The sequence below is a fragment of the Littorina saxatilis genome, linkage group LG6 (genome assembly GCF_037325665.1).
Source record: "Littorina saxatilis isolate snail1 linkage group LG6, US_GU_Lsax_2.0, whole genome shotgun sequence".
In the NCBI taxonomy this organism is placed as follows: domain Eukaryota; kingdom Metazoa; phylum Mollusca; class Gastropoda; order Littorinimorpha; family Littorinidae; genus Littorina; species Littorina saxatilis.
This window is the reverse complement of record NC_090250.1, coordinates 28,512,791-28,528,929: the sequence shown is the minus strand read 5'-3', so window position 1 is coordinate 28,528,929 and position 16,139 is coordinate 28,512,791. Positions and strand designations below refer to the sequence as shown.

At 42.1% G+C, this 16,139-nt stretch overlaps 1 protein-coding gene across 1 annotated transcript; it reads right to left on the bottom strand.

Moving 5' to 3' along the window:
- Window positions 1-1,450: 1,450 nt before the first annotated feature.
- Window positions 1,451-16,011, bottom strand: LOC138968919 (autophagy-related protein 13-like). Its single transcript, XM_070341595.1, has 7 exons — window positions 15,642-16,011; window positions 13,548-13,736; window positions 12,991-13,115; window positions 12,356-12,583; window positions 10,163-10,333; window positions 9,048-9,375; window positions 1,451-8,528 (listed from the first exon to the last, which is right to left on the bottom strand). Exons 1-7 carry the CDS (start codon window positions 15,786-15,788, stop codon window positions 8,307-8,309), a joined length of 1,410 nt encoding a protein of 469 aa, XP_070197696.1. The 5' UTR covers window positions 15,789-16,011; the 3' UTR covers window positions 1,451-8,306.
- Window positions 16,012-16,139: the final 128 nt, after the last annotated feature.

Here is a 16,139-nt window from a genome sequence, read left to right as displayed (position 1 = left end):
AACATATGTATATGTTTTTGGAATCAGAAGATGATGAAGAATAAGATGACATTATTTTTGGATCGTTTAATAAAAAAATAATTTTAATTACAAGTTTCCGATTTTTAATGACCAAACTCATTCATTAGTTTTTAAGCAACCAAGCTGAAATGCAATACCAAAGTCCGGCCTTCGTTGAAGATTGCTTTGCCAAACTTTCAATCAATTTGGTTGAAAAATGAGAGCGTGACAGTGCCGCCTCAACTTTTACAAAAAGCCGGATATGACGTCATCAAAGGTATTTATCAAAAAAATGAAAAAAAATGTCCGGGGATATCATTCCCAGGAACTCTCATGTCAAATTTCAAAAAGATCGGTCCAGTAGTTTAGTCGGAATCGCTCCACACACACACACGCACAGATAGACAGACACACACACATACACAATGACCCACGTCTCGATTCCCCCTCTATGTTAAAATATTTAGTCAAAACTTGACTAAATATAAAAATGAAAAACACAAGATGATAAAATGAACATTGTGCCTGACACTTCGGTTGTGAATAAATGCAACAAAAATAATACTACAGTGGAACCCCCTTTAAAAACCTCCAACAATCTGAGAAAACCAGTTTTAAAAGGAGAGTCTTAAAATTGGGGTCAATTTACAGAGGTTATGAATAAAACGTCTGAGAAAACAGGGTCTTTAAAGAGAGGGAGTCTTAAATTGGGGGGTCTTAACTCATTGTCTCCCAGGTACGGATATATCCGTACCCACTCCTATGGCTCTATCCGCTCTGACAGTTAGCTTCAGTTGCTTCCTGTAACGTCGATCTAACGCCTGCATTCCAGCGTGTTGATACACAGTTTCTACACAGTTAATACTTTTTCTTCTTCTTCTTCTGCGTTTGTGGGCTGAAACTCCCACGTACACTCGTGTTTTTTGCACGAGTGGAATTTTACGTGTATGACCGTTTTTTACCCCGCCAGCGGCCAACTGGATACAAATCCAGCGCGCTACCGACTGAGCTACATCCCCGCCCACAGTTAATACAATTCTGAGTGACCTGCTGCAGGACAGCTGTTCTCGGCTAAAAAAAAAAAAGCTTGGTCAACATAGGTGGGGTACAAAGTGTTAAAAGGGGGATTTCACTGTATTTCGTCACAGATGCTTCCTCTGTGTATCCAATTCAAACTAAATGTCTAGTTCTTCACAAGCCCTTTGACTTCAATTGATACCAGTTTGTTTATCAACAACCAAAAGCTCACAGAGAAGCACCTAGTTTCTAATTTCTCTCTGCTAAAGATGTCACATGTTAAGCAGGATATATATGTGACAAGCTGCCACAGGTCATGTATGTGTGTGTGTGTGTGTGTGTGTGTGTGTGTGTGTGTGTGTGTGTGTGTGTGTGTGTGTGTGTGTGAAATCGGAACCTCTTGATCATGTTAGTTCACAAAGTAACAAAAAAATGTCATTTGAAAATAATTTACTTTCCATCAAAATACAGCATCACTTGCACATACTCAGCAGAATAGTCATCTTGCTTTGAAGCAGATGCTTTTCTTACACACAAATGCATTACTGCCTGCAATACACAGGCCGGGTGATCTTATTTTCCCAAAAAATGTTATTCAACACTGAGAATGGGGTTATGAGGATGTCCATGATAATAAGCTTAGGTAAATCTGAAGGGGCATTGTACAAGGATAGAATGACGATTTTCAGACACTTTTCTCGAGATGAAGTAACGCAAATACATGTACATCATGCCAACAAACTGCAAATCACACTGTGGTCCCCAACAGGAATGACAGTAAAGAAGACTTCTGATACCACACCACAATTTGTAATGTATGTACCACTAAAAATAAACCTGCAGTTGACATTGGCGGGACATGAAGAACTTATCTGCACATCATCTCTGAACCCACATGACAACAGCAAGCTTACCAAGAACCTCAGCAGCAAGTCTATGGCAATTCAGTCTTCCAAGAGTCACCTTCTTTCCAATCAAACGTGCATCATGCAATGACATCACGAACAGTTCCTTTAGAAGACCTAACTTAAGATGTGAACATAATGGCATTAAAGCTACTTTACAAGTTGCATGAAAAGCAAATTGAACGGATATCTTATTCTAATGATCAGGCCAGAATCAGCATTAAACTGGTAATTTTGACGACCTACGTCATTTTCAATCAATCACTCAAAATTCATTGGTTAATCAATTTCATTCTTGACCAGCAAGTCAAAAATGTAAACAGTTACGTGACCAGCTCCCAGCCAGTGACCAGTCATTTTAATTTTTAATTTGTCAGTAACTACGACAGATCAATGTCTTACCTTGTTCTTCAAACAGTAGGACAGCCATAAGGCATAATGGTCCTTATGCAAATGCGTTTCTTTTGAAATGAAATTCAGCAGCAAACATAGAACTGTGTACCCTATCATTAAATCATTAACCCATCAAATGTACCAATTCAGGGATGAAAATTGCCTTGTTAAAAAAAAACTGAAATCGGCATTCAGAAAAAGTGATAATTAAGGAAAAAGAAGGTGGGGGTCTGGGGGTCACAGAAGGCCCCCAGTAGGGTCCAGGGGCAACGCCCCTGGTCGGGGTCTGGGGGCTTCGCCCCCAGAAGCTGAAGGTTTTAAGTGTTTTAGACACACAAAAATGGCCCTGAAATGCATATTTCAGCTTAATCATAGCCCCCCCCCCCCCCCTTTCTCTTCCTTCCCATGTTTCTCAAATTAATTTTACACTAAGACTCAAAATAAGGAGGAGGAGAAAGAAAGAGAGAGAGAGAGAGAGAGAGAGAGAGAGAGAGAGAGAGAGAGAACTCAGAACTCAGAAATTTTATTGTAAACCACACTGTTGTGTTTGTACAAGGGGGGGAGTAGAGTTTCCATTCAATGTATACTCTCTCACAAACAAGTAAGAACAAGTGCATAATACAGTGCTAAGGGTTGGAACATAGCGATCGAAAATCATTTACACACATTCATTTTAGCCTAGCAGTTGCTGTCGATGCCTGAATGCATAAAATGTATACCGGGAGAGTGCCCACAACCTACTTTTGTTTTGTGTTAGTAGTATCTGCATTGACGAGTTTTCTAGTTGACCGATTTCAAAGACATTTCCTAGGTAAGTTTCTCTTATATCAGAGTATACTGGACACTTAAAAAGAAAGTGGTGCTCGTTTTCGTGAGGGTATCTGCAAAGTGGGCAAACATGGGAACCGTTTGCAGAATATCTCTGTTTGTTGCACATCAGGGGTGAAACCCCAAGTCTGAGTTTTGTGAACACTTTTTGGATATATGGATTGTCTATTTGGTCAAGGTACTTTTCTCTTCCAAAGTCAGGTTTAAACAATTTGTATGTGTCATACCTCTCACTGTCTTCTAGCTTACTATGCCAGTTCTGGGTAAAGCAGTCTTTTAGGCGTTGTTGAAAAGCCTTGATAAAGTGTTTTTCGTTGCCGACATAGCCGTACGTCCACACATGTCCAAACCCATTTTCACATAGGAGGTTTCTGACCCTAGCGGACCAATTGTCTGTCCCTCTGTCTGCCATGTTCCTCATCATCACATGGGCCATTTTTACATATCTTGTGTTGGGGAGGCGATTTAGCCGCAACCAATATTTAACGGGAGAGAGAGAGAGAGAGAGAGAGAGAGAGAGAGAGAGAGAGAGAGAGAGAGAGAGAGAGAGAGAGAGAGAGAGAGAGAGAGGCGGGGTGTGACGGTGTGGTTTCAATGTTCTTACCTTGGTGCCAAACGACCCCATGCAGTGACTGATTACCCGACTGGGTTTTCAGGATAGTCAGGTGCTTGTTGCTTTTCAAGTGGCTTTTGAGGGCAGTCTTTCCATTGGAGCCGTAGTTGATAACATTAACATCGTTGCACAAAGTGCACTGAGCTTTTCCCGGCAAGTTGATTTTAGCAAAAGCATCGCCAACTTTCAGTTTCACGTCTTGTGTCTTCTGGCCTTTCTCGTATTTCCAGCTCAATGATACAACTTCATCGAGCCAGTCGAATCTCCAGAGATTTTTCTTGTACTTCTGCTGGTCAATTTCCCGGGCTAGAACGGTTTCGTCTCGCTTTAGCTTCCTCATCATTTTGGCAGGTGGCTCGAAGCGATGTAAAAATGGCGCCGAATCATTCTCATACGGTATGCTTATACTGAATCCCCGATAGCTACGTTGAAACGGTGACTGTAGGAGACAAAGAGCGCGTTTCCATACGGATCGACCAGAAACAAGTCTGACCGTTTTAGGAACCAACCGTTCAAGAATAGTATGGAATGGAGCGTCGCGATCAGCGGACCGGCCGAAAAACTTGTGCCTATAGCTACATATACCCCAACATTTTCTCAGCGGATTTGCACAAATCTCAAGAATGATCCCTGGAGCCTAAAAATTTACGGAATTCCGTAAATTTACGGAAGAATCCCATCGTGAGCCAAAAAACGGAATCGCACAAATAAATCGGATGGCCCATTGAAAATAATCGGAAAAGTCGGAAAAAACGGAGAATTTTCATCCCTGCAATTATAATATTACTGAAATTGCAAACATAGAACTGTGTACCGTCTGATAACCAAATCAATAACCCATCTTTCTTTCTTTCTTTATTTGGTGTTTAACGTCGTTTTCAACCACGAAGGTTATATCGCGACGGGGAAAGGGGGGGGAGATGGGATAGAGCCACTTGTCAATTGTTTCTTGTTCACAAAAGCACTAATCAAAAATTTGCTCCAGGGGCTTGCAATGTAGTACAATGTATTACCTTACTGGGAGAATGCTAGTTTCCAGTACAAAGGACTTAACATTTCTTACATACTGCTTGACTAAAATCTTTACAAAAATTGACTATATATTCTATACAAGAAACACTGAACAAGGGTAAAAAGAGAAACAGAATCCGTTAGTCGCCTCTTACGACACGCTGGGGAGCATCGGGTAAATTCTTCCCCCTAACCCGCGGTTACCAGTTTTAAAATAGCTGAAATAGACGATTTTCAGAAATAACTCTGTCGGGTTTGTATGGGTTGTGAAAGAGTGAATACCCTTGCTTTTCCTCTGACAAATAAATTCTTCACAAGTGCTTCTGTCTACGTGTTTCCGACAAACTCCTCACTAGTGATTGGCCCCTCCAATGTTTGTCCGAGTAAAAACTAAGGGCATTCACTCTTTCACAAGCCATACAATTCGTCTACTGCACACAAAGAGCTGTGAACCATCTGTATATATATCAAATCAATAACCTATCAGATATAATTATACGGTAACTTAAGGGGTGATATGAGTGACGGAACTTGGGTGATAAGGCAATGTAAATAATATCTTTGATATGGGTCATGTGAATGATAAATCCTACACGGCTCTATAAGATGTGAACATAATGGCTGCTTAAAGTTGATTCAAACTGATGCAAATTTGTACCCATTCCTATGACATGTCTAACAATGATTTAAAACATGTGGTTATTAACCTACATCACAAAAATTAAAATTTGATGCGCATTCAAAGAATGTTATTTTCTACAAAATTGTAGCCAAAAGGAGGCAAAAAGGAACCACACAACGCTACAGTGCCAAGAAATCTCACATAGCTAAAACACATCAGCATAAAATGACACTGCCTTCAACTTAAAACACTTTGTTTTGATCACAGCATGTTTGAAGCATTACTCATTCAACAGTCACACCACTGGATTAAATGCATCTTTTTGCAAGAAACAGAGGAACTGACTCAAGTTTAAAAAGAGCAGGTACATGTACTTCTTTTGCTTCAATTACATTTTTTTTTTTTATCACCTCAATGACTAACAAGAAGGGCAAAGCCCATACGACTCACATGCTTGACCTTGACCTATACATGACCTCACTAAACCTAGCAATGACATCATACACTAAGAACTGCTTTACACATTTTTCCTACCAAAATACATGTGACCTTGACCCACGGTCAAGGTCATCCAAGGCCATGCAACACAAAGCTGTTAATTCAAGACATAGGAAGTACAATGGTGCTTATTGGCCCTTTCTACCATGAGATATGGTCACTTTTAGTGGTTCACTACCTTATTTTGGTCACATTTCATAAGGGTCAAAGTGACCTTGACCTTGATCATATGTGACCAAATGTGTCTCATGATGAAAGCATAACATGTGCCCCACATAATTTTTAAGTTTGAAACAGTTATCTTCCATAGTTCAGGGTCAAGGTCACTTCAAAATATGTATACAATCCAACTTTGAAGAGCTCCTGTGACCTTGACCTTGAAGCAAGGTAAACCAAACTGGTATCAAAAGATGGGGCTTACTTTGCCCTATATATCATATATAGGTGAGGTATTCAATCTCAAAAACTTCAGAGAAAATGGGAAAAATGTGAAAAATAGCTGTTTTTTAGACAACATTTATGGCCCCTGCGACCTTGACCTTGAAGCAAGGTCAAGATGCTATGTATGTTTTTTGGGGCCTTGTCATCATACACCATCTTGCCAAATTTGGTACTAATAGACTGAATAGTGTCCAAGAAATATCCAACGTTAAAGTTTTCCGGACGGCCGGACGGACGGACGACTCGGGTGAGTACATAGACTCACTTTTGCTTCGCATGTGAGTCAAAAAACCATTTGTTGTCTTTCATCTGCGAAACTCATTTCTTCCCCATGTTCATAGTTTGGAACATGACTTTTCGGGGGATGATTTCAGCCCAACTGACTTACAGGTTAGATCCGCCTTTGTGATGGGCCTATCAACAATGCTATCAATTTTGTGGTGATGCATCAGCCCAACTGACTTACAGGTAGGATCCAAAATCACCGCCTTTGTAATCTGCCTATCAACAATGCTATCAATTTTGTCATTATCAATCTGTACTCTGGCATTGCCTTTTTCGATTCATTGGCCCTTAGTCTTTTTAGGTCATTGTCTTCCATACCCCACGAAACAAGGCACCACTTTCAGTTTTACCATCTCTGTCTTTGGTCTCTCTCATTTATGTCCACACACACACACACACCCACAGAGGCATGCATGCCCCACAAACACTGGCAAAATTACATGTGTACACTGAACACAATAAGCAGCCAGCCACAATCTTATCCCATGTCATCCATACTCACAGACTGCCTGCATTTGCCTTCCCACTTAACAATCAGAGGCTCTGTATATATTTTTTCACAATATATAATCAGAGGCTCACTCCCTCTCCATTGAATTTTACCCCCTTACACTTCGATCCATCAATAATCACGGATTATATATTTCCGCACATTATACAATCGGAGGCTTAATTCCCTCTCCATTGAATTTACACCCTCACTCTCCATCCATACTCACCGTATGTTTCAGGGCGGGGATGTAGCTCAGTCGGTAGCGCGCTGGATTTGTATCCAGTTGGCCGCTGTCAGCGTGAGTTCGTCCCCACGTTCGGCGAGAGATTTATTTCTCAGAGTCAACTTTGTGTGCAGACTCTCCTCGGTGTCCGAACACCCCCGTGTGTACACGCAAGCACAAGACCAAGCACGCACGAAAAAGATCCTGTAATCCATGTCAGAGTTCGGTGGGTTATAGAAACACGAAAATACCCAGCATGCTTCCTCCGAAAGCAGAGTATGACTGCCTAAATGGCGGGGTAAAAACGGTCATACACGTAAAAGCCGTGGGAGTTTCTGCCCATGAACGAACAAACAAACAAACAAACCGAATGTTTCTTCACATTATACAATCAGAGGCTTAATTCCCTCTCCATTGAATTCACCCCTTGACTCTCCATCCATACTCACCAACTGTCTGTATGTTTCTTCACACTGTACAATCAAAGGTTCCCTCCCTCTTCACTGAATTCACACGCTATTCATACTCGCAGACTGTTTGTATTTGCCTTCAAGCCAACCACAGCCTATCTTAACCCATAGGCTGGTTGTCGCGCTACTTTACATATGCTGTCACCTGGTTGTCACGACATATGTCGCGCTACTGGCTCAGTCTGTTTGGTCGGTTCCGATTGCCTCCCATGGATGCGAAAACCTATATGACTGTTTTTTCCTTATTTTTCTCTCTGTTAATTCACCAGTGGCTATGTAACATGTGTTACAGAATTGCACCAGTGTAAGGGTTAAGACATCCATACTCTCGCACTGACTGTACTTGCCTTCAAGCCAGAAAGCCAGCGTCTTAAAAGACATCCATACTCACACAGTCTGTACGTTCAGTCACACTGTACAATCACAGGGTTAATTCTCTCTCCCATGACTTCGCCCAATCAATCCTTCATCCATCTCTGTCCTCACACACACACCAACACATAGTTTTCAGTCACTTTGTTCCTCTTCATCCGTGCAAATAGACTTGAGAATTTTCTCATAGTCTCCCTGGGTCGCACTGAACTTGTCAATCTCCCCTTTGAGCGAGGCAAGGTAATCCGTTAACTGCACTGTCTGATGCTCACACATGGTGAGGGGTGGTGCTGATTGCATCTCGCGATAGAACTGTCCTAAGTTTGTCGTGGGGTCTGTGTCGGCGAAGGGGAACTCCTGCAAAAAAAGAAATTTCGAGGTAACATTAGGACAAATTATCAGGACTAGTTACAGTACGTGTTCTAGCAGTTAGTTTTGAGAATTGACCTTAGTGGTAAGATGTGTCTTGATGGAAAATGGCGCAGAAAAAGATATTCCAGAAAAAAATCAGGATCTATTACCAGGGATTGTCATAGTAATTATCACAAATGATTGAAGTTATTTCCATTTAGTTCTTAGCAGTCACAAGTCACGTGACTGCTGATCACTTCCTCTGTGCATATCCTACCCGTTAGTGTCAAAGGCTGCAGACTTCCAAATACAGTGAACCCTTCAGACCTCCTAGTGCGAACCTGTTAGTTTACCTTCATCCCTCTTTTTCAGCCTGATGAAGAAGGTATGCAAGCATAGCAATCATGCATAACAAAGCAGACTTGCTGATTTGCAATGTAATAAATGTCTACAGTGTAACGAAAGAAGACAAGGAAATGCTGAAAAGAGAAGAAAGAAACAACCCAACAAACAAAACAAACTTACCAGCGGCGGCAACATGACAAAGTCACTGGAGGAAGGGCTGTGGCTGTCAGGCTCCTCCCCTTCGCTGTCACTCCCACTCGCCTCCCCCTTCTCTCCCTCCTCCTTTGTTTTCTCTACCCCTTCCTCCCCTTTCTCCTTGCTCTGGGCTCCTTGCTCCAAGTAGTCTGATGGGCTGCCGTCGCTGGATTCAGCTCCAGGCATGGGAAGACCGTCCATAAGGCTGGCAAAGGGGCGATCTTCTGGACGTTCCACTTGCACTGCTTTGCCTTCGCCTTGAAGGAACACTGCGCTCCTGAAGTACGGGTGGAACGGGTCGCTCTCTTCAGCCCTGTTAAAGACATTTAATGCACATTCATTACACAGTGGAACCCCCATTTTAAGACCTTCAAAAATCAAGGGAGAAGTCTTAATTTGGGGAGTCTTAAAAGGGGGGTTCCACAGAATACATAAGAATTAAGGCTTGAAACTTTATTACAATCATATAATTATGCAGTACTCTTGGAATATTTCTTGGGCTGATATACGCTCTATTCATCCAAACACCGCAACATAAAATACGCTCACCTGATTGGTCTTACACATACACAGTATAAGACTGTCTTTAGAGGGTGTCCAGTTCACCTCTTGTGGGGACATTTACATAAAGGGGCATAATGTTAGGGTAGTGAAAGGCTCCTGTGTTTCCCCATGCCAATAATACTGTAGTCACATTTCTAAGAAAACCATGGATCCGAGGAGAGCTCTTTAGCCTGCTTCATTCAGCAAGTGAAGTTTGCACTATTCCAACAGCCAAACAGTGGAAATCTTGACAGTCACATTTCTCAGAAAATCACGGATCCGAGGAGAGCTCTTTAGCCTGCTTCATTCAGCAAGTGTGTGGGTACAATGTTTGCGTGTAACGATATGATGTGAATATGCGATGTGAATGTTACTACATGCATGGTTGATTGATTGATTAATTGATTGATTTTACAGACACACAGTCAAGCTTGTAATTTCTCTTTTAGAGATGAATAAAGATTATTGTATTGTATTGTATTGTAAGTTTGCACTATTCCAACAGCCAAACAGTGGAAATCTTGACAGTTCCAACCCAACCAGTCACAAGTACTCACGTTTTCTGCTTGTCATCGCATAAGGAGCTTTCCTTGAGGGTGCTGATCATCTCTGTGATCTGTGGCAGCGGCGGAGAGATGCCCTCTGGCGGGCTGGTGGAGAACATAGCATTGAACGTGTCCTGCTTCTCAAGGCTGTCCAGGAACCGCAGGTCTTCCACAGACGTGGGGCTGTTAAACATACACACAAGCATGTTTGGTACAATGGAACCCCCCTTTTAAGACCTCTTGATTAAAGACTTCTCCCTTTTTACATTTAGTCAAGTTTTGACTACAGTAAAATCTGTCTCTAACGGACACCCTTGGGGAATGGTAATAGTGTCCCTATTAGACAGGTGTCCCTTCTTCACAGGTGGAGGGGCCGGGGCAATATTTTACAAAGAGCATGTAAAATGAACAAGACACTTTTTGTCAGTCCTGTAGTATGTATTTATTGGATTGAACATGAGACTCACTGAAAATGTGAGTAAACAAATGATACATGTAGCAAACAACAACAACAACAACATCCCCCCACCCCCCCCCCCCCCCCCCCCCCCCCACCTAACCCGTTCCCTACACACACTGTGCATCAAACTTACGCAAGTCGGACGTCACAAAGCTAAAAATAGCTGACTCTTCATCAGTCATTCAACGGGAAATTCCGCAGTGTGTCTCGACCAAATTGGGTCAGCTCTTGTTTCATTCAGTTTTTCTAGTCTCAGCATAAATGCATGGAACAAAAATTTAGCTGTGTTAACTATTGTTTCCTTCGAACGATTGCTTACAAAGAGAGAGAGATCATCACGTCTTCTTTTTCCGATTTGATCCTCGCGATCTGTGTTTTACCACATCCCATCTCCTTCGCCACATCTTGGCATGATTGGCCGCTATCTAGTTTTTTCAAGGCAGCGACACGCTGCTCTAAAGTCAACGCTTTTCTTTTTCCTGCTGGAGATTCCATTTTCAAACACAGTAATCTACTGTTGCTTTTGATTGTGACTGTATCCACAATGCGGAAAAGCGAAAGTGAGTGAGCGAAAGTGGGTCTCCATCTAAACAAGCCACTGATTGGTCAGAAAAGGGACAGGACAACCAATCAACAACCATTTGTGCTACGGCTACGGCTGCCGAGCACTGTCTGCATAACAGTCGAGTTTTCGAAGTTGCGTTTTTATGTACGTTGTGTCCGTTTGTGACAGTGTTTACACTTCCTACGGTCCGAAAAATCGTGTCCGCGTCCGTAAGTGGCAGGTGTCCGCCCGTTAAAGGTTAGTTATTGTTGAAATCGTGTTCGTGCCATGATAAACTGTCCGTATGTAGCAGGTGGCCGTTACAACAAGGGTCCGCTAGACTCAGGTTTTACTGTAAATGTTTTAACATAGAGGGGGGAATCGAGACGAGGCTCATGGTGTGTGTGTGTGTGTGTGTGTGTGTGTGTGTGTGTGTGTAGAGCGATTCAGAGAAAACTACTGGTCCGATCTTCATGAAACTTGACATGAGAGATCCTGAGTATAGTATCTCCAGACCAAGTACTCGAGAGAAGTAGTCCTTGGCTACCGCGCTATTCTGGCGTTTTGCACGTGGGAGGTGAGCGATTTCCTTCTCGCGGGGATTGACGAAGCTGTACTGTCTTGGGGAAAAAATACAGTGCGTTCAGTTTCATTCCGTGAGTTCGACAGCTTGACTAAATGTAGTAATTTCGCCTTACGCGACTTGTTAGACCTTGTTTTCTCCGACTTTCTGTTCACAACGTCTTAAGAAGAATTTCTCAGATTGTTAGAGATTTTGAAAGGGGCGTTCCACTGTAACAACTTTCGTGTCAGGACTCGGTGATATCTCTCTTGAGAACAAAAATGCATTTCAATGTTCCTGTCTTCTGCGTTTTCAAGTTCACAGTAAGGTCATTTAGGCTTGCAGCCCAAAGCCACATAGTATATGTGGGTTAAATCAAGATAATTAAGTTATTAACACTAATGTCACCCATGTGTGGTTTATTTTAACAGTGAAGCATCCAGCACTTGTCACTTGAAAAAGAAAGCTTTTTGACATGGATGATAGCACAGTCCTCCTGAAGGTCTCTCACACAAACACACACATCTCTCATGCTCTCTCTCTTCCCTCCACCACACACCCCCTCCTCTCTGCCCACACATTCAGGATCGCTCTCTGTCTCTCACTCACACACACTCTCTCTCAAGCTATCATCCTTACTTTCTGAACTTTCTGTTGCACGGTTTGGGCTCTGAGAACTGGCCAAGCCGTGGGGTACTGAAATGATCATCCTTGAGGTCAATCTTCTTGGGTTTTTGCGGCATCTGCAGGTTAGTGGTGTACGAAAGAGAAATTCTGATGGTACCCACTGGCGTAGACACTGCAGCGATCTTCTTCGTCTGGATGTCTTCTCCCAGAAGGGCTAAGTGGGGAGGTCCCAAGTTATACCTGAAAATGGCAAGAACAGGTGAAATTCAGCGCACATTTTTACAAGCTCTGAATAGGCTTAACCTTGAATTATGTCGAACGCTGAAGAAGAATTCCTAAAAACTCTATCAGCCGTGGATACACAGTGTTTGAGCACAGAGACTAGAGTTAGAAAAGTTGGAAGCTCACCCTGAAACCAAATTCCTCATCTCATCAAATTTAAGGCAGGAAGAGACCAATTTTGTGCATGCCATATACAAACTTTGATAATGCATGCTTGTAAATTTAAGTAAATGGCTTGTCAAACAACGAAGATGACTTCTCTGTGTAAACTAATATGAATAACCAGCATTTACTTGAACTTTCAACTTAGTGAAAACTGACAATGCCATGCAAGAAATGCATTTATTCATAAAAAACACCCTTACTGATAGTGTATCTGAAAGTCATCCTTCTTCTGGCGCTGCGCAAGACGGTAGCAAGGCGCTACCCGGGACACACAGAGGATGGACTTGAGAGCCAGCGTCATTCTGCCGTACACAGTGCTGGATATCTGAGCAATAGAAACAGACCTTTATTGATAACCTAGCGATGGAACACAGAAAATCAGGTAAATAAAAAAACAAAAACATCATAGTCATACAGGAAACAATATTTTGTTTTTAATTTTGTTCTGAATGTATTGTAAGTGATTCAGCAGTGGTCAGGCCTCATCTATAGGCCACATATTTTCTCCCAAAGAAACAAATGAATAGGCACACATACATTTTACATACTGTAAGTTGTAACATTAAGACAGCTTAACACAATAACAGACAAATACATCACTACCAAAACACACACCTGACAGTGACAGTCCGACTATTCACAAGGAAAGAAATAGTTCCAAAGTTAGATTTACAAAACAGTTTATGGCATGATCCAACAACTTCAACTAAAACTAAAAGTAGTAGAACTGAACTATAAGCCTACAATAATTTCTCACCTTAACATCAGGGTCACAGTGGTCAGTGTCCAGGGATATGGACCACACCTCCAGGAACATGTAGGCATTGTTCTCCTTGGTCTTGAGCGAGATCTCCACATTGACCGGCTCATTCAGCACTGGACCCTGACCCAGCGTTTTCCTGGCCACTGCCGTCAGCTCCTGGAGATCTGGGATCGGTAGGCTGAACTGTAACACAACCAGGACAACAGTGTCAAAACCACTCGTTCAGTATAGTTGACAGTAATGACCAGAAATCAACATATGAATACAGCGGAACCCCCCTTAAAAGACCTCAACAAATTTGAGAAAAATCAGGTCTTAAAAAAGAGGGAGTCTTAAAATGGGGGTAATTTTACACATGTTCTGAACAAAAAATCTGAGAAAACAGGGTCTTAAAAAAGAGGGAGTCTTCTTCTTCTTCTGCGTTCGTGGGCTGAAACTCCCACGTACACTCATGGTTTTTTTGCACGAGTGGAATTTTACGTGTATGACTGTTTTTTTACCCCGCCATTTAAGGCAGCCATACGCCGTTTTCGGAGGAAGCATGCTGGGTATTTTCGTGTTTCTATAACCCACCGAACTCTGACATGGATTACAGGATCTTTTTCGTGTGCACTTGGTCTTGTGCTTGCGTGAACACACGGGGGTGTTCGGACACCGAGGAGAGTCTGCACACAAAGTTGACTCTGAGAAATAAATCTCTCGCCGAACGTGGGGACAAACTCATGCTGACAGCGGCCAACTGGATACAAATCCAGCGCGCTACCGACTGAGCTACATCCCCGCCCCAGAGGGAGTCTTAAAATGGGGGTAATTTTACACAGGTTCTGAACAAAACAATCTGAGAAAACAGGGTCTTAAAAAAGAGGGAGTCTTAAAATGGGGGTAAATTTACACAGGTTCTGAACAAAAAATCTGAGAAAACAGGGTCTTAAAAAGGAGAAAGTCTTAAAATTGGGGGGTCATAAAAAGGGGAGTTCTGCTGTATCCACATTTAGCTCGTGTGAAGTTCACAAACACACTGAGTGAATCTCAAATGTTTTCAGGGGTGTTGCTACAAATTTCCATGAATCGGACTTATTTTATTAACATGAATAGGACATTATTTTGACCGGCTTCATGAATAGGAACTGAGGAAAGTGGTTGTGGAGTATTTGGCAACTCTAAATGTTAAGAATTTGAGAATGCGTTCACTTCATACGAAGGGAAGCACTCTGGAAAGTGAGCTGTGGCTGATGCCTTAAGGCCGGTTCACACGGTACGATTAGTCTGCGATTTGCACGCCACGGTCATACAGGCTGATTTGATACTAACTAAGATCGAGCTGCGATGGAGTTAAGAATACGAGTCGCTCGCAAGCGATTCTCTCGTAGCTTCGGGAGATTTAACTGCTCTATTCTCTGCGACTCAATCGGAGGACCAATCAGACCATGCCATTGCGGCCCTCATGCTGTGACTTGAAAAATGGTGGACAGCAGTGAACAGCATCTCTTTGTCGATTCAAAACTTGTCTGAAGAACAGTGTCTTACTCAGATTCAAAGGTGGCGTTTTAGGCGTGTACTACGGTCAGGAACCATCAGATGCAACTCTCTCTGTTATTACTTTCTCGGGAAGGCCTTATGCTTAAAAGTATTTTTAGAAAGGGTGAGAGCGATGCTCAAACATTAGCAGAATTACCCCGCTCTCGCGCAGAGCACTTGCCGTGTGGAGCTTATCGTTCATCATATGACAGGGGACTGCCTGCGAGTCAAAAGGCGATTGTCTCCTAATGGCTAAACTTACGATTGAATCGCCTGCTGTCTGATTGTAGCTAACTTAAACTAGCTTTAGGCTTGGTAATGGTAGTTTTCTTTGTCATATCATGTCAATTGTCATTAATTGTTAGACTGAATATATATGTAATTCTTCCATCAACCTCAACCTTATACCTTACAACTAGATACGTGTTTTGGGACAGGTAAATTCATAACAAAATCATCAAACCATAACAGAAAGTGAACATTCAGAGGGTTTTTCCACCACTATCCTCAGATTTTGAGCTCATATATATTCGTAATATTCAACAACCAGGGATATGTTCAAGCACTCACCCATTCTAAAGTAGAGTTTTCCTTCGTTGAGTACTTGAATTTTTCGCCCATTCGAGATTGAACAATTACTTGCAGGCTTTTCATAACAAAATTGCGGGTGTACCTATCCAAGTCTTTTTTGCTCTGTTCAGATAAACGAACCGCCATTTTGTTTGTTTACGCCTTGACAGAACAGCTGACGGCAGAAAGTTTAACAACATTCGCCTTGCACAAGACGTTTCCGTTCAAGAGACAGTCACATGAACCAGCCAACACTTAATACATTGTTCGTTCAAACAATCGATGACATTTTCTGATCAAACATTTTCAAGCAAGGTAGAAAAGTCTGCCAAGATGTAACGTCGTCGTTTTCCTGTTGGTTAACATCAACATCCGGTTTGAGGTTTGAGTTATTGAACCGTTTAAGAACAAAATGAGACGATTGCTTATTTATAAAACCTAAGAGTATAAAACTGAGAAAATATCCTACGCGCCTATTGAAATAGATATTAATCATTC